At 45.5% G+C, this 27,155-nt stretch overlaps 4 protein-coding genes across 3 annotated transcripts in view; 1 reads left to right on the plus strand and 3 right to left on the minus strand.

The window, feature by feature from the left end:
• Nucleotides 1–27,155, plus strand: part of LOC134396130 (zinc finger protein 420-like) — a 229,188-nt gene that overhangs the window by 93,774 nt on the left and 108,259 nt on the right. The window lies entirely within an intron of this gene.
• The window catches only part of LOC134396135 (zinc finger protein 345-like), a 133,137-nt gene that overhangs the window by 38,251 nt on the left and 67,731 nt on the right, over nt 1–27,155 (minus strand).
• Nucleotides 193–9,699, minus strand: LOC134396131 (zinc finger and SCAN domain-containing protein 2-like). The gene is made up of 7 exons (XM_063122503.1): nt 9,653–9,699; nt 6,921–7,362; nt 6,140–6,251; nt 4,819–4,889; nt 3,109–3,627; nt 2,792–2,915; nt 193–1,767 (listed from the first exon to the last, which is right to left on the minus strand). The coding sequence occupies exons 2-7, from the start codon at nt 7,335–7,337 to the stop codon at nt 296–298; spliced, it is 2,715 nt and encodes a 904-aa protein (XP_062978573.1). The 5' UTR covers nt 7,338–7,362; nt 9,653–9,699; the 3' UTR covers nt 193–295.
• Nucleotides 14,930–19,209, minus strand: LOC134396228 (uncharacterized). The gene is made up of 2 exons (XM_063122648.1): nt 19,169–19,209; nt 14,930–16,560 (listed from the first exon to the last, which is right to left on the minus strand). Exon 2 carries the CDS (start codon nt 16,446–16,448, stop codon nt 15,030–15,032), a length of 1,419 nt encoding a protein of 472 aa, XP_062978718.1. The 5' UTR covers nt 16,449–16,560; nt 19,169–19,209; the 3' UTR covers nt 14,930–15,029.

Consider the following 27,155-nt stretch of genomic DNA (forward strand, 5'->3'; position numbering starts at 1 on the left):
GAACATCTGATATGGTGCACCATGTGCCACCTGAATAGGGGAGGCTGTGGATGGAGTTTGTCCCAATCCTGCAAGCATCCAATGTTTTTAGATGAGAAAGATATACCTTCTTACTGAAGCTCTTTCCACACTCCAAGTATTTACATTATCATTATTATTAAATTACATTCATATCCCACATTTTTTCCTCCTGCAAGGAACCCAACGCAGCTCACAGTCCTCTTCCTCTTCATTTTATTTTCTCGCAGCAACCCTGTGAGGTAAGTTATGCTGAAAGTCATTAACTGGCATAAAGTCACTTAGTGAGCTTCATAGCTGAGTGAGGACTGGAGCACGGATCCCCCCAGTTCCAGTCCAACACCCTAACCACTACACCACACTGGCTCCCTTTATGTGGTTTCTCCCCTCTGTGAGTTCTTTGATGAGAAGTGAGATGCATCTTCCGACTGAAACTCTTTTCACATTCCAAGCATTTATATGGTTTCTCCCCTGTGTGAGTTCTTTGATGAGAAACAAGTGTTATCTTTTGACTGAAGCTTTTTCCACACTCCAAACAATTATATGGTTTCTCCCCTGTATGAGTTCTTTGATGCAAAGTGAGATGTATCTTCTGGCTGAAGCTCTTTCCACACTCCAAACAATGATATGGTTTCTCACCTGTGTGAGTTCTTTCATGAGAAGTAAGATGTTTCTTCTGACTGAAACTCTTCCCACACTCCAAGCAGTGATATGCTTTCTCCCCTGTATGAGTTCTTTGATGAGAAGTAAGATTTTTCTTATCTGTGAAGCTCTTTCCACACTCCAAACAATGATATGGTTTCTCTCCTCTGTGAGTTCTTTGATGGGAGGTGAGACTTATTTTATGAGTAAAACTCTTTCCACACTCCAAACAATTATATGGTTTCTCCCCTGTGTGAATTCTTTCATGTTGAGTGAGATTTCTTTTCTGACTGAAGCTCTTTCCACATTTTAAACAATGATATGGTTTCTCACCTGTGTGGGTTCTTTCATGTAGAGTGAGATGTGCGTTCTGACTGAAGCTCTTTCCACACTTCAAACATTTATATGGTTTCTCCCCAGTGTGAGTTCTTTGATGAGAAGTGAGAGCAATCTTCTGTTTGAAGCTCTTTCCACACTCCAAGCATTTATATGGTTTCTCCCCTGTGTGAGTTCTCTGATGAAAAGTGAGATTTATCTTCTGACTGAAGCTCTTTCCACACTCTGAGCATTTATATGGTTTCTCCCCTGTGTGAGTTCTTTGATGAAAAGTGAGATTTATCTTCTGTCTGAAGCTCTTTCCGCATTCCAAGCATTTATATGGTTTCTCCCCTGTATGAGTTCTTTGATGAGAAGTGAGATTTATTTTCTGACTAAAGCTCTTTCCACATTCCAAGCACTTATACGGTTTCTCTCCTGTATGAGTTCTTTGATGAAAAGTGAGATGTATCTTCTTGCTGAAGCTCTTTCCACACTCCTTGCATTTATATGGTTTCTTCAATGTTTGAATTTTGCCACGAGGTTTAATATTTGATTCAGAATTAAAGGTTTTCTGACGGATATGGCACCTCTTCTTTTCTTGTTTTTTATGTATGTTTTCTTTGATCGTGATATCATGGTAGCTATTGCCTGGAGAAGCAAAACAACATTTCCTCTTACTCTGATTTGCTTGAATTTTCCTTCTCTGCTGTTTGCTATTTATACATTTTCCAGTTTTCGGTAAGATCCCACTTGGTTCTCTGTTCTTTTCTGCTTCACAGCTGTCATCTTCTGGAATGAGGAAAATAAATTGGGAAAAGCCCAACTTAATAATAGAACTACAAATAACCAACAAGCCTCAATTAACGATTTTAATAAAAGGATGGATTGGAAAGACTTAGAGGGGATGCAGTTCTTACCATGTGTTTAACTGCCTTTGTAGACTGGAATTAACTGGCTGTTGCTAGGGTACAATGCATCTGAATGGGACTATGGTGACTTGGGCTTAGCGTTCAGTTGAGAAATCTCATTTACAGCATACATCTGGGCTCGTTACCCTCTCTTATCCTAGCCGACCTCACAAGCCTGCTATCAGACTGCTTGTCAGTAGGGCAGGTAATACAGACCTGAATAAAATTTGGCAAATCATGGACATTTTCACTTTAAGAAAACCTTGATTGCTCGAAGGCGGAAAAAGTAACAGGTGTGTTTTTACCTAATAGCCCTATAGCGCACGTGCACAAGTGTGCCATCCCACGTTAGAGGCCTTCAAGAGGCAGCTGGACAACCATCTGTCAGGGATGCTTTAGGGTAGATTCCTGCATTGAGCAAGGGCTTGGACTCCATGGCCTTGTAGGCCCCTTCCAACTCGGCTATTCTATGATTCTATGATTCTATGCCATTACCCAGCTAATGAAAAGTGCACATATTCAGAAAGCCTTGAGATGGGCAAACGCCCATCTGGCTGTACAAGCATATGTCAGTACTTCAGCGATCTTTCTGAAAGAAGTAAATTACCAACTCAGGTGCTAGACCCTGAAATTCTTAGCCTTTCGGAAAAGATGCAGCCTTAGAATCATAGAATAGTAGAGTTGGAAGGGGCCCATAAGGCCATCGAGTCCGCCCCCCTGCTCAATGCAGGAATCCACCTTAAAGCATCCCTGGCAGCTGGCTGTCCAGGTGCCTCTCGAGCATCTTTTGTGAGCATCTTCCTCACAAAAGAAATAAGGGGACATAAAAGCAGCCCAAGGATCTCTTCCATACTCTAGGGAGTGAGAACAGGTTGAACTCGTGCCACTCCCGAATTCATCCTTACCCTGCAAGGCGGGTTGTCCATCCTCCTCCTGCTTGATCTCCCTTTGTGGGTGGCTCTGCCAGGTGCCTGATGGAGCCTTCTCTGCAGGGAAATCAGGTCCCACGTCTGCAAACAGGCTTTGTACCTGAAAGAGCAATCAGGATCCAAGACATGGAATGAGGGGAAGGATCAGAAAAGGAGCAAGAGAGGCGAAACTGTTGTGGACGAGGTATGGGACATCTCTCCTCGGGTGATTTTCCAGAAGGGTTGAGCAATGAGTAGAGAGTTTTGGGATACCCTCCCTCCTCTTCCTGAGCCCTGGGATGCATTGCTCTCACCTGTTGCTGCTCTTGCTGCCTCTGGTCCTCTGCCTGGCTCAAGAGGAAGCCTTCGGCCAGGGCCACTGCCTGGGAAGTTGTCTCCGCTCCGCATTCCCTCACCCAGCTCGCCATCTCTGCTGGCAGGATGGTCAAGAACTGCTCCAGGATCACCAGGTCCAGCATTTGGTTTTTTGTGTGTCGCTCCGGCTTCAGCCACTGATGAGAAAGATCATGGAGTTGGTTGCAAACCTCTCGGGGTCCCAAAGCCTCCTGGTAGCGGAACTGCCTGAAACGCTGGAGCTGCACGTCCGAGCTGGTCATGTCCTCATCCTGGATCATCTCCACCGTCCTTTCCCAGAATTCCCCACTGCTCTCAGTCTTAATGGCATCAGGGACTCTTTTTGGTTCGGGGCCAGCTGAGCCCTCCTCTGCCATCTTTGATCCGTGTTCCAAAGACGCCTCCAACGGGGCCATAGAACCTCTTCCCTCTTCTGTATCCGGGCAAAGATGTCTGTATGAGGCGGTGCTACTAAGGCTCTGTAAAGGCAGGACATGCTTCTGTTAAAGAATTATACTGTCAGTACAAGATGAAATGTGCAGGACTGTATCAAGTGAGCAGGTCTTGTCCCAGAAGGGAAGGCACATGAATGCCAAGTCTGAGAGAGAAACTGGAGAACCATAGCCCAAAGTCCTTCTTTTGATTTCTACTACTGCCAACTACTCCTTTATCCTCTCTTACACTAATCTTCCTTTAAAATGGTTTAAACGAAGGCTGCCAGCCATTTAAATCAGTTTTTATTGATAAAGTTATCTGATTTTTAAATGTCAACGTATTAATCAACCAAATTCTCATACGCATAGATACTAGACATTTTGAGGAGTACATGCATTTCTCTTTCCTTTAGACATATTTCATTCTATATTAAATCATTAGAAGGACCCATAACATTTCTCACAGATTTTGTGAGGTATACTGCTCTAGCAGATGGAAGCTCCATTCCTAACTATCAGAGCTAGGAGCTGCCTCACCGGGAGAAAGCAAATGCTTTCCTGGTCTCAAGAAGATCAGGAGTTTTGTTCCCCACAGGAACTGGGATTCCCTAGTTGTTTTGTGCTGAGGTTTGCTGTTCTCTCATTCAGGATTACAAACACCCCTTTTTCATTCTAGTTTCCCCCCTCCCCATTTATTAATTAATTATTAGCAGGGCCCTCATAGAATCATAGAATAGTAGAGTTAGAAGGCCATCAAGTCCAACCCCCTTCTCAATGCAGGAATCCACCCTAAAGCATCCCTGACAGATGGTTGTCCAGCTGCCTCTTGAATGCCTCTAGTGTGGGAGAGCCCACAACCTCCCTAGGTAACTGGTTCCACTGTCGTGCTGCTCTAACCGTCAGGAAGTTTTTCCTGATGTCTAGCTGGAATCTGGCTTCTTGTAACTTGAGCCCGTTATTCCATGTCCTGCACTCTGGGATGATAGAGAAGAGATCCTGGCCCTCCTCTGTGTGACAACCTTCTAAGTATTTGAAGAGTGCTATCATGTCTCCCCTCAATCTTCTCTTCTCCAGGGTAAACATGCCCAGTTGTTTCAGCCTCTCTTCCTCCATATGCTCCTAGCTTTCCCGGAAGGTAACGGAACTAGAAACATGTATTCTTGCCCTGGGAGATGAGCAGGAGATAGAGGTACCAGGCTGCTCCCTTCTAGTCTCCCCAGAGATAAATCCACCCACCTGATCTTGTTTCACTCCATCATAAAGAAAAACAGATGGCTGAGTTCTTATTGCCGGTGTCATTATATCCCCTGCAAGAGACAAAGGTGGTAGGAAGCTTGTAGTACATGTTTGATTCAAATCCAAACTCCTGGGAAGTGAGCTTCTTGGAAGCTCACTATGGTGGGACATGGGAGAGGGCCTTCTCTGTTGTGGCACCCCGACTGGAATGCCCTCCCCTTGGAGGCCCGACTGGCGCCCACGCTGACTCTATTTTGGCGCCAAGTAAAAACACGGCTTTTTAGCAAAGCCTTTAATGGTTAAATTCACCTGGCTTGCACATTGCTTTAACTGTTTTAATTGGTTTACTGCTTTTAAATTATATACTGGTTTTAACTTGATTAATGATTTAATTTGTTTTTAGCTGTGTGTATTTATTGTTTTATATGGTATGATTTTATCGGTACGCTGTCCTGAGATCCTAGTGATACAGGGCGGGATACAAATGTTTTAAATAAATAAATAAAGACTGTGGAAAAATAAAATCTGGGGCATAGCAATAAACGAAAAGTTGACACAGAAGTTACGAATACATACAGAGATAAAGAAAAGAGACACCTTCAGGACAGACTGGCAAAAATATTTAGAATATACGAAAAAGGAACCAAACAGAATAACTATGGCGGAAGCCATATCCCACCGCTGCCACCACAAAAAATTTTGTGAACCGCCCAGAGAGCTTCGGCTATTGGGCGGTATAAAAATGTAATAAATAAATAAATAAATAAATAAAATATAGAAATCTTTGGGACTCATAACCAGACCACCAACAATCTCCTTGAAATATTTTGTCGGACACATCACAACTAATGAGATAATTCCACTTTGCAGGTTGAGTGTTGGGATTTGACGTAATTGACCAAGCGTGGGGAGGGAATGGGAAGGGTTACAGAATAAGGAGGGACGTGGTTTGTGTATTATAAAATAAATAAATAAAAGAAAATAAATAAATAAATAAATAAAGACAAAAGGACTGCATAGAATTCCACTGGACGTGATGCAAGTCCACGCAGACCTGGGCATTACACCATGTTCTATCTTTAGTTTGCATTTTGAGAGTTCAGTTGGATAAAGATGCATATTTCCCCTATTTGGGCTCTTGGTCACAAATCTAACTCCATGCATTCTCCAAATGCTGAAAACTAAAAGCAGAAAACGTTGGAGACTATCATCTTTCCCATAAAAAAAAAATAGGCCAACCTAATAGGGGCCCCAGGGTCTCTTGCATACTCCAGAGACCGAAAACAGGTAGAGATAGAGCCACCCCCAAATTTATCCTTACCCTGCAAGGCAACACATCCGTCATCCTCTTGCTTGATCTCCCTTTCTCTGATGGCCGGAGCTTTCTCTGCTGCAGAGAATTCAGGGACTGCTTCTGCAAACAGATGCTGTACCTGAAAGAGCAATGAAGATCCAAGAGATGGAATGAGGAGAAGGAATTATTATTATTATTATTATTATTATTATTATTATTATTATTACTTTATTTCTTACCCGCCTCTCCCTTTGGATCGAGGCAGGAAACAACATTAGTACAGGAATCAAAACATCTTAAAAATTCTTGATTTTACATTGATTTGGATAGGCCTGCCGGAAAAGGCTAGTCTTTAAAGCTGCCTTAAAATCACACAGAGAGTTAATTTTATGAATCTCCTTCGGCAGGCCGTTCCACAATCCAGGGGCGACAGAAGAAAAGCTCCTCTGGGAAACTGATGTCAGCCTAGTTTTAGCTGACTGAAGAAAGTTCACCCCAGAGGACCTGAGTGTGCGGGGCGGTCTGTATGGGAGAAGGCGATCCCGCAGGTAACCTGGACCCAAACCATTTAGGGCTTTAAAGGTAATGACCAACACTTTGTACTTTGCCCGGAAACTAATTGACAGCCAGTGAAGAGATTTTAATGTTGGGGTAACAGAACAGAAACAGAATGAGAGAGGCAAAAATGTTGGGGGCAATTTATGGGACATCTCTCCATGGGAGATTTCCAGAACGGCTTGGGCTATTAATAGAGAGGTTTTGGATGTCCTCCCTCCCATTCCTGAGCCCTTGGGTGCAATGGTCTCACCTGCTGCTGCACTTGCTGCTTCTGGTCCTCCGCCTGGCTCAGGAGGAAGCCTTCTGCCAAGTCCAGCGCCTGAGAACTGCTCTCCGCTCCACATTCCCTCACCCAGTTCGCCATCTCCGCTGGCAGGATGGTCAGGAACTGCTCCAGGACCACCAGGTCCACAATCTGGTTTTCTGTGTGTTGCTCTGGCTTCAGCCACTGACAGGAAAGACTGTGGAGCTGGTTGCAAACCTCTCGGGGTCCCTCAGCCTCCTGGTAGCGGAACTGCCTGAAAAGCTGGAGCTGCATGTCTGAGCTGGCCATGCCCTCGCCCTGGAGCTTTTGCTCCGTTCTTTCCCAGAATTCCCCACTGCTCTCGGTCTTAATGGCATCAGGGTCTCTTCCTCCATTAGGACCATCTGAGTTTTGCTCGGCCATCTTTGAGCCGTGTTCCAAAGGAAGCCTCCAAGAGAGCCAAAAGGAGCCGGGCAAAGGTTTGCCACACGAGGCATGGGCTTCTAGAGCTCTGTAAAGGCAGGACGTGCTTCTGTTAAAGTATTGTTATACTCTCAAGACAATGTGAAGGGTTCCAGCTAGTAAGCAGGAAAGGAAAAGCAGGTGAACGCCGAGACCAAAAAGAAGCTAGTGACTTGAGGAAGGTCCTCACCCTGAGAACAACAGGCCAAAATCCTTCTTTTGCTTGAGAGTCAGAAGAGGTCCCATCCCATCGCCTTCCCACCCTCCTCTTCCATCTCTAGTTGTTCATCCCACTAAAAGTATGTTTGTTTATTTATTTATTATTGCATTTATATCCCGCCTTTTTTTCTCCAAGGAACTCAAGGCGGTGTACATAATCTAGGGTGACCATATGAAAAGGAGGAAAGGGCTCCTGTATCTTTAACAGTTGCATAGAAAAGAGAATTTCAGCAGGTGTGATTTGTATATATGGAGAACCTGGTGAAATTCACTCTTCATCACAACAGTTAAAGCTGAAGGAGCTATACTAGAGTGACCAGATTTAAAAGAGGGCAGGGCACCTGCAGCTTTGACTGTTGTGATGAAGAGGGAATTTCACCAGGTTCTCCATATATACAAATGACACTTGCTGAAATTCCCTTTTCTATGCAACTGTTAAAGATACAAGAGCCCTGTCATCCTTTTCATATGGTCACCCTAAATAATCCTCCTCTCCATTTTATCCTTACAACAACAACCTTGTGAGGTGGGTTGGGCTGAAACTCCGTGACTGGCCCAAAGTCACCCAGTGGGTTTCCATGGCTGAGTGGGGACTAGAACCCGGATCTCCCGACTCCCAGTCCAACACTTTAGCCACTACATTAGGGTGACCATATGAAAAGGAGGATGGGGCTCCTGTATCTTTAACAGTTGTATTGAAAAGGGAAGTTCAGCAGGTGTCATCTGTATATATGGAGAACCTGGTGAAATTTCCTCTTCTTCACAACAGTTAAAGCTGCAGGCACCCTCTTTTAAATCTGGTCACTGTAGTATAGCTCCTGCACCTTTAACTGTTGTGATGAAGAGGGAATTTCACCAGTTTCTCCATATATACAAATGACGCCTGCTGAAATTCTCTTTTCTATGCAACTGTTAAAGATACAGGAGCCCTGTCCTCCTTTTCATATGGTCACACTACTGCTTTATAGTGGTATTGAAGTGCACTGACAACTGTTGGGGCCCATTGAGACATACGATATACCGCTTTCATACTGTTATATCCTGCTTGGTGTGGCTCCTGCCTTTTATATATAACTTTCATAGTGGAATATCCTGCTTGGTGTAGATGAGCCCCCAGAAGTAAAATGTTTGTGGACTCTCCCACCCTAGAGGCCTTCAAGAGGCAGCTGGACAACCATCTGTCAGGGATGCTTTAAGGTGGATTCAATGGGGGTTGGACTCAATGGCCTTATGGGCCCCTTCCAACTCTACTATTCTATGGTTCTATGAAAATATCAACAATAGTTATTTAAAGAACTAAATTGCTCCCCAGATCAACTGCCTCCTGGGTGAGGCTCCTCTCCATCCTTCCTTCGCCTTTGACAGTCTGGCTGATCCAGCAGAGAAGGAGGAGGAAGTCTCAGCCCATGGCAGAATTGCAGCTGGGGACCCACATTTGCAGGGTGGAGGGCAGTGCCCGAAGAATAGGGGCATTATTTTAGCCAAGACTGAGCAGTGAATCACTTTTATTAATTGACTCAGCTTTGCAGTTCACCTCTAAATCTCCTGCCTCTGTCCCAGATCAAAGGAGCAAAAAGGAGAGAAACGAGTTCTCAAGATGCTGAACGTTTTATTTAATATAATATAATATAAAAAAAATTAAAAAGGGCTTCTCAACCTAATATATAAAAAATAAAAAGTTCAGCATCTTGAGAACTCATTTCTCCCTTTTTTGCACCTTTCTTGGATGGTCTGTTTTTGCTCCCGTCTTTGCTCCAGATCAAAGGAGCCAGCTGCTCTGTTGAACGGGTGAAGCTTCCGGATAATGTGGGGCGCATCCCAAGTGGATCGGCCGCTTAGGTAAGCTCCCTATGGGGGTCCAACTGCCCCATAGCATGAAATCAGATCCTCCTCTGACATGGTGGAGGTTGAATTTGGGCATCTCCACCCGCTCACAGTCTTTCCAACCCCTCCTCCCTCTCCTGCCCCCCCATGTACCTCCCCTTGCCCTGCAGCCCAGGGACCCCCTTCACCCACCCACCCACTCACTCAATGCACAAGACGGGGAAGGGTCTCACCTGACCCCACCCAGGAGGCACCGATGCAACACCTGGAGGAAGATCAATGCCCTTCTCCTCTGGAGGAAGAAGGCGGGACAGGAAGCAGCTTTGGGGAGCAAGTGCATTTCCTGTGGAGGACTCGGCCCTTTCCTCCCCCCAAATCCCCTTCCTCTCTGGGAATCCAGTTCAGTCTCTTTAACCATCAGGCCGCCAAACAGCAAGATCACTTCTCTGCATCTCTCCAAGCGAGATCCCGGAAACCGCTTGAAATGCTCCACATTGGATTTAAGCTTCCCCTAGGGTGTTGCAGGCAGCGATTTCTCTTTTCTGTGCTGGACGTTTTCGCTTTTCTGTTGCTTGAATCTGTTCAGCCAGTCGGTGTTTCGCTTTTGGTTGTGAAACATCGTTCTCTGCTGGAAACCTGTTCTTGCCAGGAGGCTTAGAAAGTTGCATTTTATTATATTTGTATTTTATTGGTGTCAGCCGCTGCCCCCCCTTTTTTTTTTTACAGAGGACAGTCCTGTATTTGAAGGTTTGCAGAGTATTGTCCCCAATTTTGAAGGTCTGTCTGGTTGAAGTCTAGAATAAAGATAAGAAACCATCAGAAGGAAGAACTGGACCTTGAAATCCACAGCACCTGGACAGCAGGCTGAGCAGAGCACCCAAGTCATAGATTAGTAGAGATGGAAGGGGCCTATAAGGCCATTTAGTCCATCCCCCTGCTCAATGCAGGAATCCACTTCAAAGCATCCCTGACAGATGGTTGTCCAGCTGCCTCTTGAAGGCCTCTAGTGTGGGAGAGCCCACAACCTCCCTAGGTAACTGATTCCATTGTCGCACTGCTCTAACAGTAAAGAAGTTTTTCCTGATGTCCAGCCGGAATCTGGCTTCCTGTCACTTGAGCCCAGTATTCCGCTATCTGCACTCTGGGAGGATCGAGAAGAGATCCTGGCCCTCCTCTGGTAACAGTCTTCCACTCTACACTGAAAATACTGACCTGGTTGTCACGACCACTGCAGCATTCCGGGGGGGGGGGGGGCATTTCCTTAATTACTAGCCCAGGTGCAGCTTGAACCTGGGTGACATAGCTTGTTTGAAGGGGAAGCAACCCTCAAATAATCCATGGCCTGTGGTTTGGTTATTGTTTATGCTGCGGTGATTGTGCAAACTGGGCCACTGAGTTGTGTTCATATGTCACAACAGCCCATGGTGGGTTGCTTTACCTGTACTTCACCCACGATATAGACACCAGATGATCGATCGCTTCATGAGTTGTTTTCCTATTTCATGGGATGTTTTCCTGTGCCCTCTTTGCCCATATACCTGAAGCCTTTGTGACACTGAAGGGTTGGCTTCACTACGTCAGTATCTTCTTCACCATTGATCCTCTGAGTGTGTATTAAGAATATAAGAAGAGCTATGCTAGATCAGACCAAAGGTCCAGTGGCCAACCAGCTGTCTACCAGGGACCCACAAGCAGGTGACGGTGCAACAGCACCCTCCCACCCAGCAACTGGTGTATATACGTAGGCTTTCTTTGTCTGATACTAGAGGTAGCACTTAGCCATCAGGAGCAATGGCCATTTATAGCCTTTTCCTCCAGGAATTTATCCAATCCCTTTTTAAAGCCATCCAGATTGGTGGCCATCACCACCTCTTGTGGAAGTGAGTTCCATATTTTAACTCTGCGCTGTGTGAAGAAGTCCTTCCTTTTATCTGTCCTGAATCTCCCAACGATCAGCTTCATGGGATAATCCCAATGGGTTTCAGGTATCCACATTCTCCACCCCATGCATAATTTTGCACACCTCTATCAGGTCACCTCTTAGCCTCCTTTTTTCCAAGCTGAACAGCTGTTGTAACCTTCCCTCGTAGGGGAGTTTCTCTAACCCCTTGATCATTTCAGTTGCCCTTTCCTGCACTTTTCCAGCTCTTTGGCCACTCCCTGGGATGCTCATACTGCCCCAATGAAACCTTCCCCCAACCCTAAGCACCCACTTCCCTTTGAAGCCTTTATTAGCAGTAAAATTCACACCCCACTGCCCGCTTATGGGTCAAGTGCTGTGTGACTCAACTGGAAACAAAGCCCTATGAAGAGAGACTGAAACAACTGGGCATGTTTAGCCTGGAGAAGAGAAGATTGAGGGGAGACATGATAGCACTCTTCAAATACTTAAAAGGTTGTCACACAGAGGAGGGCCAGGATCTCTTCTCGATCCTCCCAGAGTGCAGGACACGGAATAACAGGCTCAAGTTACAGGAAGCCAGATTCCAGCTGGACATCAGGAAAAACTTCCTAACTGCCAGAGGAGTATGACAGTGGAACCAGTTACCTAGGGAGGTTGCGGGCTCTCTCACACTTTCAAGAGGCAGCTGGACAACCATCTGTCAAGTATGTTGTAGGGTGGATTCCTGCATTGAGCAGGGGGTTGGACTTGATGGCCTTCTAGGACCCTTCCAACTCTACTATTCCATGATTCTGTGGCCAGACAAGACCCCTTCATTCGTCTGCACTCCCTCGTCCTATTGCAGTGCTTCCCTCCACCACTTTCCATCCCTTTCAGGGCCTTCATTGATGTTCCCACACCACTATTGCATCCCTGTCTTCCCCAAAACCCCACCTTGCAAATGCACAGTTGCTGATTTTCCCATGCAAAGAAGCTGAGAGGCACAGGAATGCATCTCATCTCCTCCCTCTGTCAGTGCTGCCTTCAAACCATCCCTGCCTCCTTCTGTCCAATGTTTCTCCCTTGCGAATGGAGGCCGACTGCATTCATATATTTAGGACAAAAGAATACACCTGATGCAGATTACCCTTTATGTTTTACTCATAGCTTGATCATTTTCCGTAGGAGCCAGGCAAGCACTTCATTTGAGAGAGCCAGTGTGACGTAACCATTAAGAGTGTCGGACTGTGAGTTGGGAGACCTGGGTTCTAGTCCCCACTCGATGATGGAAACCCATTGGGTGACTTGGGGCCTGTCACAGGCTCTCAGCCCAACCTACCTCACAGGGTTGTTGCGAGGACAGAAATGGAGAGGAGAATTATGTACACCACCTTGGGTTCATTGGAGGAAAAATGGGGGGATATAAATGCAATCAATCTAGTGTGGGGCTTTGTGGAAGTAAATAAATAAATACTGAACCCAGAATAGTTGTTTTAAAAGAGTATTGTTGTTTTTATGCTTTTGATGATTTTAAATTTTATGTATTTGTTTTTAATGTTCACTGTTTAAAACTTTTGTAAACCGCCCAGAGATCTTCGGCTATGGGGCAGTATATAAATGTAATAAATAAAGTAGAAAAGAAAGAAATGGCCTAAGTGTAGCCATCTTGACTTGTATATGTGACAAGGGCAAAGAACCGAAAGCGTGGTTCATCCTTTTTTTCCAGGGAGATAAAGATAATGAGAAATGCCTATCAAGCACATTCTAACATGAAACAATAGCTGTAACTTAGTTAACTGAAATATATCAATACTTTCCTAAAAGTTACCCTGGATGGAGATTTGCTCAGGGACAGAGAACGTTCCGTCTGGCTTCTTCCCTTGCAATTGCAAGTAATAAAATGTCTTTGACTTGTTTGTTTGCAACCTAAATGCAGATGTGAAGACTTGTTTTTTTCTCCTTTTCTTCCACAACTATGAAAGCTGAGCTGCCAAGCCCTCTGTGAGGCACAGTACTTATGTACTTTGATCGAGTAACCTCCCTTGTGGACTGTGGGAATGCTGTGGATGTAATACACAAAGTGCTCCATGATATTCTGATTAACAAACTAGCTAAAAGTGGGCTAGATGGAACAACTATTAGGTGGATTCACAGTTGGCTACAGAATCGGACTCAAAGAGTGCTTATCAACGGTACTTTCTCAAACTGGGGGAGGTAACAAGTGGGGTACCGCAGGGCTCAGTCCTGGGCCCAGTGCTCCTCAACATTTTTATCATTTGGATGAGGAGGTGCAGGGGACGCTTATCAAATTTGCAGATGACACCAAATTGGGTGGGATAGCTAATACCCTGGAAGACAGAAACAAACTTCAAAGTGATCTTGATAGGCTGGAGTGCTGGGCTGAAAACAACAGGATGAAATTTAATAGGGATAAATGCCAAGTTCTACATCTAGGAAATAGAAACCAAATGCACGGTTACAAGATGGGGGATACTTGGCTCAGCAATACTACAAACAAGAAGGATCTTGGAATTGTTGTAGATCACAAGCTGAATATGACCCAACAGTGCTAAATGGCTGCAAGACAAACCAAATGCTATTTTGGGCTGCATTAATAGAAGTATAGCTTCCAAATCGCGCGAGGTACTGGTTCCTCTCTATTTGGCCCCGGTTAGGTCTCATCTAGAATATTGCGTCCAGTTCTGGGCTCCACAATACAAGAAGGACGCAGACAAGCTGGAGCGTGTTCAGAGGAGGGCAACCAGGATGATCAGGGGTCTGGAAACAAAGCCCTATGAGGAGAGACTGAAGAAGAGAAGATTGAGGGGAGACATGATCGCACTCTTCAAATACTTGAAAGGTTGTCACACAGAGGAGGGCCAGGAAGCCAGATTCCGGCTGGACATCAAGAAAAACTTCCTGACTGTTAGAGCAGTACAACAATGGAACCAGTTACCTAGGGAGGTTGTGGCTCTCCCACACTAGACGTGGATGCTAAAAAGAGAAATCAACTCTGGTGCTTGATAAGCGTGTTAAAAACTATTTTATCCTGTTTGCATTCTCTTCCCCTCCTTATTGTTTTACTATGATTTACAAGCCTATTAGATTGTAAGCCTATGCGGCAGGGTCTTGCTATTTACTGTTTTACTCTGTACAGCACCATGTATACTGATGGTGCTATATAAATAAATAATAATAATAATAATAATAATAATAATAATAATAATCTTTAAATCCAAAAATGCTCCCACACTAGAGGCATTCCAGAGGCAGCTGGACAACCATCTCTGTGGCAAGTACTACAATAGTACTACAATAATGGAATGCTGGGAAGGGGGCAGATTTACAATTAAGAGGCGGTCAGAAAAGGGGGAGGGGGAGTTAAGCCCAGTCTTGTGAAGAAGGTGTTGTGTTGGCCAGCAGGACTGGGAAAGATCTGGTTTTGGAGAGACTGACGTGGGACGGAATAGCCGTGAGGAGTCGGTAGATCGGGTGGCCTGCAGCTAAAGAACGAGACAAGAGAAAGACACAGATCACCAGCTGTCTTAGAAAACCCAGATCTTCAATGGTGATCATTGAACTGCTACAATAGTTAAAAAGCATTTATTAGTTTACAGGGACATTAGAGCTTTGCGGTGAATTCTCTTAACACTGATCCATTTTGCTAACGCGTCTGCTGGAATTGGTCCAATGCCCATCTCAGACGGCCCTATAAAGAACCGTCACACTCAGTCGTGAGTAACGTGGGGATAGCGGTCCCAGAGGAAGTCAGCTATAGCGGCGCGAGTGGCCTGCCCTTCGTGTGATGCCGTTTCCGAGCGGGGATTCGGAGGGTGCGGAGCAGGCCGCTGTAACGGGGGATCGGCGGGGACGGCGTCGTTCTCAGCCTCTGGCCCAGGAAGGTCAGGGTTTGCCTCCAAGAGCACGTCCCCCCGCGATTCGCAGAGGTTGTGAAGGATGCAGCACACGACGATAACGTCCGGGACTAGATCTTCCTCGACATCCAGAAGTGTGTAAAGAGAGCGCCAACGTGACTTCAGTCGGTCAAACGCTCTCTCCACTGGTAGTCTTGCCCTGCTGTGGTAGTGGTTGAAGTTTTCTTCTTTGGGTGTTGCTGGAGTGCAGTACGGGGCCATGAGCCAAGGTTGAAGCTCCAAAGCTCCAGCTTCCAGAACGAGAGGGCGCACGGGGACCCCGTTGACTATTACAGGGAGACCGCTGAAGAATGTCCCCTTGGCTAGCTTATCTGCCACGGGTGAATTCCAAAAGACACCTGCGTCATCACTTCCTCCGGAAACCCCGACGTACACGTCCATGAACCTGCCGTTCGCGTCTACCACTGCCTGCAAAACCATGCTGTAGAAACACTTTTGGTTATTGGACTCGGGGCCCTTCCCCTCCGGAGCGAGGATCCTTATACGGGATGAATCCAGGCCTGCTCCCACACAAGGGAACCCAAGCTCCCGGAAGCCCCGGACATTTTCTTCTTCATCGCCCACTTTGATGACATCAGCCAGGTAGAGGTTCTTCAGGGCTTGCACCGTTTCTCTGAAAATATTGCAGGCTGTTGAGTTCCCAACTCCGAAGGTGGTACTGAGAGGGAGGTAGCCCAGGTTGGATGCCAGCTTGTACAATGTCAGTGCTAACTTTTTTTTGACTGGGACCGCGCGTCGCATCACTGTGTTTTGCCTCTGGATTACAGGGGCGACGGCTGCGGCGACGGCGTCAAACGTTTCCCGTGACATCCGGAAACTTCCACGGAAACATGCGTCGTCCCCATTGAGCATCGAGGCCCAGGCAGCTTCGGTGCGAGGCAGGGCCCAGCGGCGTGACAAGCTCAGGTCCGCGGTCATGTGGTCAGCCAGAGCAATGGTTGCCGTGGCCACTCGGGCCTGTTCTGCTATGGCGGACATTCTCTGGTGCATCTGATGCAGGCTTCGCATGTGGCCAGAGAGCCGGTCTCTTTCGAAGCGCATTACTGCCCCCTCGGCGGCTCCGACGGTGTTGAGGTGCTGCTGCAGGGACCCAATAGCTGCTCTACGGAACCTCAGATGCCACTGGAAAAGCTCCTCTGCAGCATCGTGGTTCTCGATGACGCGCTGTAGAATCGTGCTGATGGCGGCCACCAGTGTAGCGTTCTCCCCCATGCTTGGTTCTCAGCTTTTGAACGTTGAGAAGATTGTTACAATAATCAGCAAGGGCTGGGATGGGCTGGCTGGAGGAGGAGCAAGCGGTAGGCAGCTGTGGGCAGTGAAAGGTCTGGAGGAACAGAGAGAGCTCATAGTTTAAACAACTCGAAGTTCACAATCCAACAACAAGCCATGGGTTCTCAGTGAGGCAGTTCACATAACACACTAACCCATGCTCAGTGGTTGAGTGTGGGTTGTTTTCAACCATGGGTTGTTCGTTGAACTGTGGGTTAGCGTGTTTTCTGGATGAAGCCAGATGGCTTGTTAACCACGCAGTGTGGCTTATTTTTCTTGTGCAAGCCACCTTGAGAACCCACAGTTTGTTGTTGGGTTGCTCAGCGTGGTTAACAAGCCACCCTGGATGTGATCAGACAACATAACCCACCCTATGGAAAACTTGCTGCATTCAGACAACACACTAACCCGTGGTCCAGCAAACAACCCACACTCATCCAGTGGGTGTGGGCTAACATATTGAATAGCCCCAGCGTGGGTTATTCATGGTTAACAACCCACATTTAACACATCGTGCTGGGTTCACATGACACGACAATCCATAGCAGGGGTTGTTTTAGTGCAGGTTGTCGTGTCATGTGAACCAGGCCTATATTTCTTTTTAAAACTATAATTACTATTCCTAAATTAGGATTTATACATGTGAATTAGGATGCAAATTTAACAAACATCAGAATGATAATAATGAGCAGCAACCCCATTCTGTATGCCATCTTTTTGAGTTACACAGCACCCTTCTTCAGCCTGGGTATAATTAGAAACATAGGAAGTTGCTTTATACGGAGTCAGACCATTGGTTCATATAGCCCAGTATTGTCAACACTGACTGGCAGCAGCTTTACAGGGTTTCAGGCAAGATTCTTTCCTTGCCATACCTGGAGAAGCCAAGGATCGAAACTGGGACCTTATTCCCCCTGTTTTAATAATTGAAATATTTTAATCAGAAATGTTTAAAGTTACTAGGCCCTTTGATAGATCAGTACGTCTACACCTCCAGCCTGAGAGGCAGGACAGGCTGCAAGACACCTGTTTGTCTGCCTTCCTCACGCCCTCTTTTTAACAACCTGCCCACAGAAGAAGACAGGCGGATGGCTTTTACATATGGAAGAAGACAGGCCTATTTTTCAGAACATAAGAAGAGCCCTGCTGGATCAGACCAAGCGTCCATCTAGTCCAGCATTCTGTTCACACAGTGTCCAACCAGCTGCTGATGGGAAACACACAAGCAGGATATGAATTAAACAACAGCCTCCCACCCATATTCCCCAGCAACTGGTGAACACAGGCTTACTGCCTTGGGTACTGGAAGTAGCATAGAGCCTTCTCCTCCAGGAATTTGTCTAACAACCTTTTAAAGCCATCTAAATTGGTGGTCATCACTACATCTTGTGATTGCAAATTTCATAGTTTGACTATGAGCTATGTGAAGAAGTCCTTCCTTTTATATGTCCTGAATCTACCACCAATCAGCTTCATGGGAGGACCCCAAGTTCTAGTATTATAAGGGGAGGGAATCTCCCTATCCACATTCTCCACACCATGCATAACTTTGTCCACCTCTCTCATGTCTCCCCTTAGCCTCCTTTTTTCCAAACTAAACAATCCCAGTTTTTGTAACCTTCCCTCATACAGAAGATGCTCCAGCCCCTTGATAATTTCAGTTGCCCTTTTCTGCACTTTTTCCAGCTCTATAATATCTTTTTTTAGGGGCAGTGACCAGAACTGTAAAGAGTATTCTAAGTGTGGTTGCACCATAGATTTATATATCTAGGCAGTATGATCTTGACAATTTTATTAATTCCTTTCCTAATTATGCCTAACATGGAGTTTGTCTTTTTCAAAGTGGCTGCACACTAAGTCAGTATTTTCACTGTCCTGTCTACCCCCCACGTTTTAACCTGTTACAGTTTTTAATTTTTTAACATGTTTTTAATTTTACTGTAGGTTTAATTCTATTTTAACTTTTGTAATTTATATTTATATGTTTTAATTGTACATGCTTTAATCTTGTAAACCGCCTTGAGGAAAAGGCGGGATATTAATAATAATAATAATAATAATAATAATAATAATAATAATTTTTACTGATTTAGGGGACTCTAATAGTTAAATCAGCCGAGCTGTGATTCCTAGAGACGAAGGACATTTGGGACAGGAGGATGGGATGGTCCACAGTGAATGGACCTTACAGAGACACTGAACAGCCTCTGCCAAGGGCACCAAATCAGTGGTCTTCAACTGGTCCAGACCCCAGACCTACCCCAGACTCCCACTCTGCAACATGGGACCCACTTTCACAATTGCCCCATATGGTGGCAACAGCTTTGCTGCGACCCATCTGGACTGATCTCATTTTTGGGTTGAGGATCCACTGGTTGAAGGCCACTGGACTAGATAATATTCATCTAGAAGCACTAATGATCTGGATTCTAAATAAATCAACTCCAAATGTTCCTGGGTACAGGATCCCAATTCCTGCTTCTGATCCTCCCTCTGTTTTTAGGTGCCTGTTCTTATGTTCGGATTCGTTAGGGAAATATATGAAAATGTTACAGTGGGAAACTTGATTTAACTCAGTAACTTGAATCGAACTTTTTTTCTTTCTTGCTGATTTAAATCGCCTTGATTGAAATCCATCTACCCGGGCTGTTATACACACTTACCAGGGAGTGAACTCAAGGGGGCTTATTTCAGAGTAGACCCATACAAGACGGCAATGCAGCTTTCTCCCTCCAAACCCCCGAAGGTTTCAATGTCTCGGGATGACTGGTTGAACCTCCTGTGACCTTTTGAGCCTCCCGGCAAGATCCGCCTCTAAACAGAGAACAACGTTTGACCACCAAAAACACAAAACAGTTTCATTGAGCAAGAGGCGGAAACGTCCAGAACAGAAAAGAGAAATCATTGCCTGCAGGCAGCCACAACTGAAGGGGGTTTGGTGCGATGCAAGATATTTCCACGGTCCTGCTTGGCGTCCTTAGGGTTAAAGAAAAGAATTGCATTCCTAGAGAGAAAGGGGATTTGGGGAAGATGGGAGGGGCCGCGTCCTCCACAGGAAATGCACCCCCCCAAAGGCTCTTCCTGTCCCGCCTTCTTCCTCCAGAGGAAAGAGGACTTTGAGCTTTTTCCTACAGAGGTGCCTCCTGAGTGGGATCAGGTGAGACCCCCTCCCCACCTTGTGCATTGGGGAGAAGGGGGGAGTCCCTGGTCTGCAGGGGAGGGCCAGGGACATGGGGGGCAGGAGAGGGAGGAGGAGGTGCGAAGACCCCAGTGGGGGAGATGCCCAGATTCAACCCCGAAATGTGAGAGGGGGAATCTGGTTTCACGTCATGGAGGGGGGCTTGACCCTTTCCCATTTCACCCCATAAGCAGGTGACTTCTTCTTGCGGGTGATCCACTTGGGATTCCCCCTGCAATATCAATTTAGCAATCCAGGTAACCCCCTGATTAAACAGCTCTGCCTTGACTCAAGTCCTTCCCCCATTAATCGGGCACTGCTCCCCCCAACGCAGAAATGTGGGTGCCCTGATGCAATTCTGCATGAAGAGGACACCCCACACACACCCTGCCTGTTCTCTACTCTGTTAGCCGGTCTGACAAAACCAGACAGATCTGGGCAAAGGGAGACCAGGGGCTCATCTACACCAAGCAGGATATTCCATTATGAAAGCGGTATATAAAAGGCAGGAGCCACACTACTGCTTTATAGTGATATTGAAGAGGACTAACAACTGTTGGGGCCCATGGACACATACCATATATCGCTTTCATACCACTTTCATAGTGTTATATCCTGCTTGGTGTAGATGTGTGATGGGCCCCAACAGTTGTCAGTGCACTTCCGTACCACTATAAAGCAGTGGCAGAAGCCCTCCCAAGGGAGCTTGTAGCAATAAAGTACGTAAAAACAGTTACCTGATTAACCTGCTTCGATGCTGATTGTGTGTATTAAAGATATCCCATGTTTGATTATTGTGTTATGTTTGATGTGATTGGATTCAATTATTGTGTTTTTTTTAAAAAAAGTTAAAATATTAAAAGCAGTAAAGACATGAACAATATTTATAGTATAGATAGCATATGATAGGTGTAGGATGGCATAGCTAAGATAGGGTGACCATATGAAAAGGAGGACAGGGCTACTGTATCTTTAAAGTTGTATAGAAAAGGGAATTTCAGCAAGTGTCATTTGAATGCATGTAGCATCTGGTGAAATTTTGTCTTCATCATAACAGTTACAGCTGCAGGAGTCCTGCCCTCTTGACCAGATACAAATTCCCTTTTCTATGCAAAAGAGAGGAGGGCACCTGCAGCTTTAACTATTGCGATGCAGAGGAAATTTCACCAGATGCTGTATGCATACAAATGACACCTGCTGAAAATCCCTTTTCTCCACAACTGTTAAAGATACAGGAGCCCTGTCCTCCTTTTCATATGGTCACCCTAGCTAAGAGAGGGGGTGGGGGTGGGGAGCATGTTTTATTGGCTTGCAGCCAGGAAACCAAAAGAGTCCTATGTCTCCCAGACATTCCCTAGGCGACAAAGGATTGCTCCCTACTAGGCCAAACAAAAGTTTTATTCGGTAAGCCAAGTTTGAGCTGAAGTGAATTTTGTGAAGTGCTTGTTCAGATAGCAGAGACATCTTTTGACTTTGTAAAAAAAAATGTTTATAAGAAAAAGCTTGAGGTTAATGCACCTTTTTTTAGTTACATTGCCAACCACAGGGTACAAAGACAAGATGCTTTAGGAGAAGTTGGAGACTTTTCAAGTTTCTTTGGAATTATCTAAGACCTGGTTGTAAGAGGAAGGCAATTAGATTTAGAGTAAGGGGATTGAATGAAGCTAATAACCATTATTAAGTGTACAGCATAATAGATAGGACATATAGTGTTAGATAAAGGGTTGGCAGAGGACTTATGGGTATACTTTTTTTTAACCTTTGGACAAAGTTCCTACCTTCTGTCTCGACTCTAAAAGAACAAATTCATGTTGAGAGAGGGGACGGGGTCTCTGCCGGCAGATCTGTGAAAGTCTTAATGCTTCTATTTCTGTTTTAAGTATGAATGGTGTGTATGAAGACATCTTGGTAAGAAAATATACTTACTTTTGTGTGTGTAAATCATTCATTTGGATATAAAACCCAGCAGTTTCTTGTATCTAGGCAGTCATATTTCCTACCCCAAGTGAAATCCTAGAAGAGGGGAGGTAAAATCCTGTCCGAATTCAGATTTCTTCCAAATGGAGTGACTGCCTTAATTTAAACCAGTGTGAAGGTACTTAACTGTAAAAGGGGCTTAAGGAGAAGGTGTCCGCAGCAGAAGGCTGGTTGCTTCGGATGAGGAATGGGCATGGTTTCAGTGGAAGGAGGTTGTGGGTGGTGGGGAGAAGTGGTTAGAGACAGATCAGTGCAGCAGGAGGAAATGCGAAATATTATTATTATTATTATTATTATTATTATTATTTGTTATCCGCCTCTCCCTCTGGATTGAGGCGGGGAACAACACCAAACACAATGTAATACATAAAAGTAGTTAAAAGAGCATATAAAAGCAATACAATATTAAAATTATTTATTTATTTATTGCATTTTTATACCGCCCAATAGCCGAAGCTCCCTGGGCAGTTCACAAAAATTAAAACCATTCAAAGTATAACAATCGCAGTATATTAAAGTTCTTAGGTTTAAAATTCATCTGGGTAGGCCTGCCGGAAGAGACTAGCCTTTACGAGAGCATTAAACTGACTCCCAAGCAACTGAAGGACTTTGGTCAGTGGTTCTAAGGTGAAGGATCCTCAAAAAGGATTGCTCTTGAAGTCTTGGCGTTTGCCTGCCTTTCCTTTTTGGACAAGGCCTGCTTACTAGCTGGAGACCTGCACATTTTGCTTTGTCCTGATACTGTCAAAATTCTTTAACAGAACCATGTCCTGCCTTTACAGAGCCTTAGTAGCACCGCCTGTTAAGTGCCTCATCGACTTGAGAGATTGTCAGAAAAAGGACGTGGTCAAAAATGGCTGAGGAAGACTCAGGCAGCCCTGAAGCATGGAGAGACCCTGAAGCCATTAAGAGCAGGAGCAGTGGGGAATTCTGGGAAAGAACGGTGCGGAAGGACCTAGGTGAGGACATGGCCAGCTCGCACATACAATACCAACATTTCAGGCAGTTCCGCTACCAGGCAGCCAAGAGCCCCCGAGAGGTTTGGAACCAACTGCGCATTCTTTCCCATCGGTGGCTCAAGCCGGAACGACACTCAAAAAACCAAATCCTGGACCTGGTGATCCTGGAGCAGTTCCTGACCATCCTGCCAGTGGAGATGGCGAGCTGGGTGAGAGAATGCGGAGCGGAGACCAGTTCCCAGGCGGTGGCCCTGGCAGAAGGCTTCCTCCTGAGCCAGGCAGAGGACCAGAAGCAGCAAGAGCAGAAGCAGGTGAGAGCATTGCATCCGAGGTAGCAGGAATGAGAGCAAGGATATCCTAAAACTCCTGGAAAATCACCCGAGGAGAGATGCCCCATACCTCGCCCCCAACAGTTTTGCCTCTTTCATGCCTTTTTGAAGGCTTTTGCTACTTTCATGTCTTGGATCTTCATTTCTCTTTCAGGTAAAGGGTCTGTTTGCAGAAGTGCTCGCTGACTTCCCTGCAGCAGAAAGGGCTCCATCAGACACCAGGCAGAGCCCCCCAGAAAGCGGGATCAGGCAGGGGGGCAATGGATGTGCTGCCTTGCAGGGTAAGGCTTAATTTCTGGAGAGGCGGGATATTTCAACTTCATCTCCCTCTCTGGAGATTGCAAGAGAGCCCTGAATATTTGTGGGTGGGTGGGTGTGGCATTATGCTTGCCTCCAGCCTTCAAATATGTCTTTTGATTTTGAACGCTTGCAGGCTTTTTAAATAGAAACCAGCACTGTGATTGGTAGCCAAGAACTCAGATGGGAAGAGATGCATTTTCTCCAACTGAACTATAAAATAGGCATAAATGTCAAAAATACAGATCAAGGGGAAGGCATGTCATGATGCACATGTGTACAGAGGCCCCGTTCGGGCAACATGCTAAACCATGCTGCTTCACCACAAAATGGTTAACGGAATGCAGTCCATTAACCATTTTGCGGTTAAGCAGCGTGGTTTAGCATGTTGTCTGAACGGGGCCGTAGACTTGCACCAATGCCAGTGCAATTCTATGCATTTTACTGGGAAGTAAGACCTATCGTGTTCCAAAGGGCTTGCTTCGCAGGAGTATAGGGTTGTCATCTGAAGATGCTTCTAATTTACCACCACCTTTGTCTCCTCCAGGGGCAGGAATGAGGCCAGGAATGAGTACTCTACTGTTTCTTCTTCTTTGTAATCGGGTGACACCAGATCCGGTAAGGGGAAGGAATACTGGGGAGAAAGGCAGGGGTCAGCCTGGGTGCCTCCGTCCCCTGCTCACCTCCCAGGGCCAGAATACATCTCCCTCCTTCTGTTTCCTTATGGAAAGCTAAGATCATACAGAGAGCCCAGCTGGATGGGACCAAAGCCCTTGACTAGTCCAGCATCCTGCTTCCCAGAGTGGCTGACCAGATGCCTTTTGGAAAGACCACAAGGAGGACAGGAGAGCCAGAGCTGTTTCTTGCTGCCCCCCACCCCCAGCTGCTTTTCACAGCAAGCAACACTGAATCCTGCACTTTAATGCCCAGCCACCACACTTTATGTCATCCTCGAGTAGGAAACATTTTCTTTTTTCATCCAGGATCTCGTGACCTTTGAGGAGGTTGCTGTGTGCTTCACGGAGGAGGAGTGGGCACTGCTGGATCCTGAGCAGAGAGCCCTGCACAGGCAAATCATGGAGGAGAACCGTGGGATCGTGGCCTCTCTGGGTAAGGCTCCCTGTTCTCCTGCTTAGAATACATTTCTGGTCGCCACACCTAAAAAAAAAGATATTATAGAGCTGGAAAAAGTGCAGGAAAGGGCAACTGAAATGATCAAGGGGCTGGAGCACCTTCCCTAGGAGGGAAGGTTACAACAGCTGGGATTGTTTAGCCTGGAAAAAAAGGAGGCTAAGGGAAGACATGATAGAGGTGTACAAAAATCAGGCATGGTGTGGAGAATGTGGACAGGGGACAGTTTTCTCCCTCTCTCAAAGTGCTAGAACCCAAAGGGGTCATCCCATGTAGCTGATTGGTGGGAGATTCTGGACAAATAAAAGGAAGGACTTCTTCTCACAGCGCATAGTCAAACTATGAAATTTGCAGTCACAAGATGTAGTGATGACCACCAATTTGGATGGCTTTAAAAGGGGGTTGGATAAATTCCTGGAGGAGAAGGCTATCAATGGCTACTAGCCCTGGTGGTTGTGTGCTGCCTCCAGTATCCGAGGCAGTACACCTGTGTGCACTGGTTGCTGGGGAGCATGGGTGGGAGGGTGCTGTTGCACCATGGTCCCTGGTCGACATCTGGTGGGCCACTGTATGAACAGAGTGCTGGACTAGATGGACCCTCGGCCTGATCCAGCATGGTACTTCTTATGTTCCTAATGAGAATCTCGGGTTCTGAATGCAGTCAAGATAAGGAAGATCATATTACCGTTTTTTGATATTTCAAGGCTGCTTTTTGGGATGTGGCCATGAGAAGATGATGTGCAAAAGGAAAATAAGATGCATTAATTCATATTCAAATCATCCAAAGATTAAATACTATTTTACGAAAGTAGCTTAAAGACACAGGCCTTCAAAATAATGTAATAGTTTTCCCAAGGCATATTAAGACAGCTCAGAGTCTCCAAAGCCACCAGCAGCAAAACACCGATTAGGGAAGGCAGCCCAGAACAGGCATATTTTCAAGGCCTATATGAAGGCCTCCCTGGCACAGGCCGTGTGGAGTTGGATTGCGTATTTTAACACCTCTACATCCTTTCTTCCAGTCTATCAAAATTTGACTATTTTTATTTACTAAACCATTTATAGTACTGCCTTTCCATTTCACAAAAATCCTCAAAAGGAGCTAATTCTGGTGAGACATCCATATGTGATGTTTGGAAACCAGAATATAATCAGGACAGCCACCAACATGAGGTCATCGAAACATAGGGAACGTTTTAGTGCTGTAACAAATACAGCTTTGGGCCGTCACAGAATCTCAGAAGCCTGACAGAGCTGCTGTACTAAAGCCAGAGAGAAGCAGCACAGTGGTGCCACTCCTGAGAAGGCCCTGCCCTATATACCTCAGATTTGGAATGAGGATCTGAACAGTCTGGGAAAATCTTAATGTGTGGGTAGGCTGATATGGGATAAAGCCATTGTACCCGTTAATGGCACTTAATGCCATTAATGGCAAACAACAGAGGCAGTAAAACACCTGGTAAGAACTGCATCCAGTCTAATGCTTTTCCGTTCTGCCCTTTATTGAGATCATTAATTGAGGGTGTTCAGGGATTTCAAGTTCTATTGACGATGTCAGTTATTTGATTTTCTATTGCTAACGCAGGCGTTTACCATTTTCTTGTCTTCGTTCCAGAACATGACAAGTGGGAAGTGGAGAATAAGAGAGAACCATATGGAATGTCACGAAATAGAGACAAATGTAAAAATAGCAAAGAGCAGAGAACAAAACCTGAAATAGGTCAGAATAGGAGGAATAATTCCTTTGCTTCTCATGGCAATGGCTACCATGATATCACAATCCAAGAAATAAATCGTAAAAGACAGGAAAAGAATAGCTTCCATATGCATAGGAAAACGGTCAGTTCTGAATCAAATGCTTATTACAAAATTCACACATTGAAGAAACCATATAAATGTTTGGAGTGTGGAAAGAGCTGTAGTCAGAAGATGCATCTCACTTGTCGTCAACTAATTCACGCAGGGAATCATCCATACGAATGCTTGGAGTGCGGAAAGAGCTTCAGTCAGAAGAAATATCTCACTTCTCATCAAAGAATTCACAAAGGGGAGAAACCACATAAATGTTTTGAGTGTGGAAAATGCTTCAGTCAGAAGATACATCTCACTTGTCATCAAAGAATTCACACAGGGGAGAAACCATATCATTGTGCAGAATGTGGAAAGAGCTTCAGTGAGAAGAAAACTCTTACTTGTCATCAAAGAACGCACACAGGGGAGAAACCATACCATTGTTTGCAGTGTGGAAAGAGCTTCAGTCAGAAGATTACTCTAACTTCTCATCAAAGAACTCATACAGGGGAGAAACCATACCATTGTCTGGAGTGTGGAAAGAGCTTCAGTGAGAAGAGAACTCTTACTTCTCATCAAAGAACTCATACAGGGGAGAAACCATATAAATGTTTGGAGTGTGAGAAGAGCTTCAGTCAGAAGACACATCTCAATTCTCATCAAAGAATTCACACTGGGGAGAAACCGTATAAATGCTTGGAGTGTGAAAAGAGCTTCAGTCACAAGATAAATCTCATTTCTCATCAAAGAACTCACTCAGGGGAGAAACCATATCATTGTGTGGACTGTGGAAAGAGCTTCAGTCAGAAGATGTGTCTGAAATTCACACAAGGGGTTGTCAACACCAGCCCTTCGGACATGCACTTTGGGGGAGAAATAGCCACTCACAGTGATGGTTGCTAACACCAACAAAGAAATGTGAAGGATGTTGGTCCGTGTGATATTTTGTTCACGGATTACGCGGAACATGTCTATGAAACAGCTAAAT

The sequence above is a fragment of the Elgaria multicarinata genome, chromosome 3 (genome assembly GCF_023053635.1).
Source record: "Elgaria multicarinata webbii isolate HBS135686 ecotype San Diego chromosome 3, rElgMul1.1.pri, whole genome shotgun sequence".
Taxonomy (NCBI): Eukaryota; Metazoa; Chordata; class Lepidosauria; order Squamata; family Anguidae; genus Elgaria; species Elgaria multicarinata.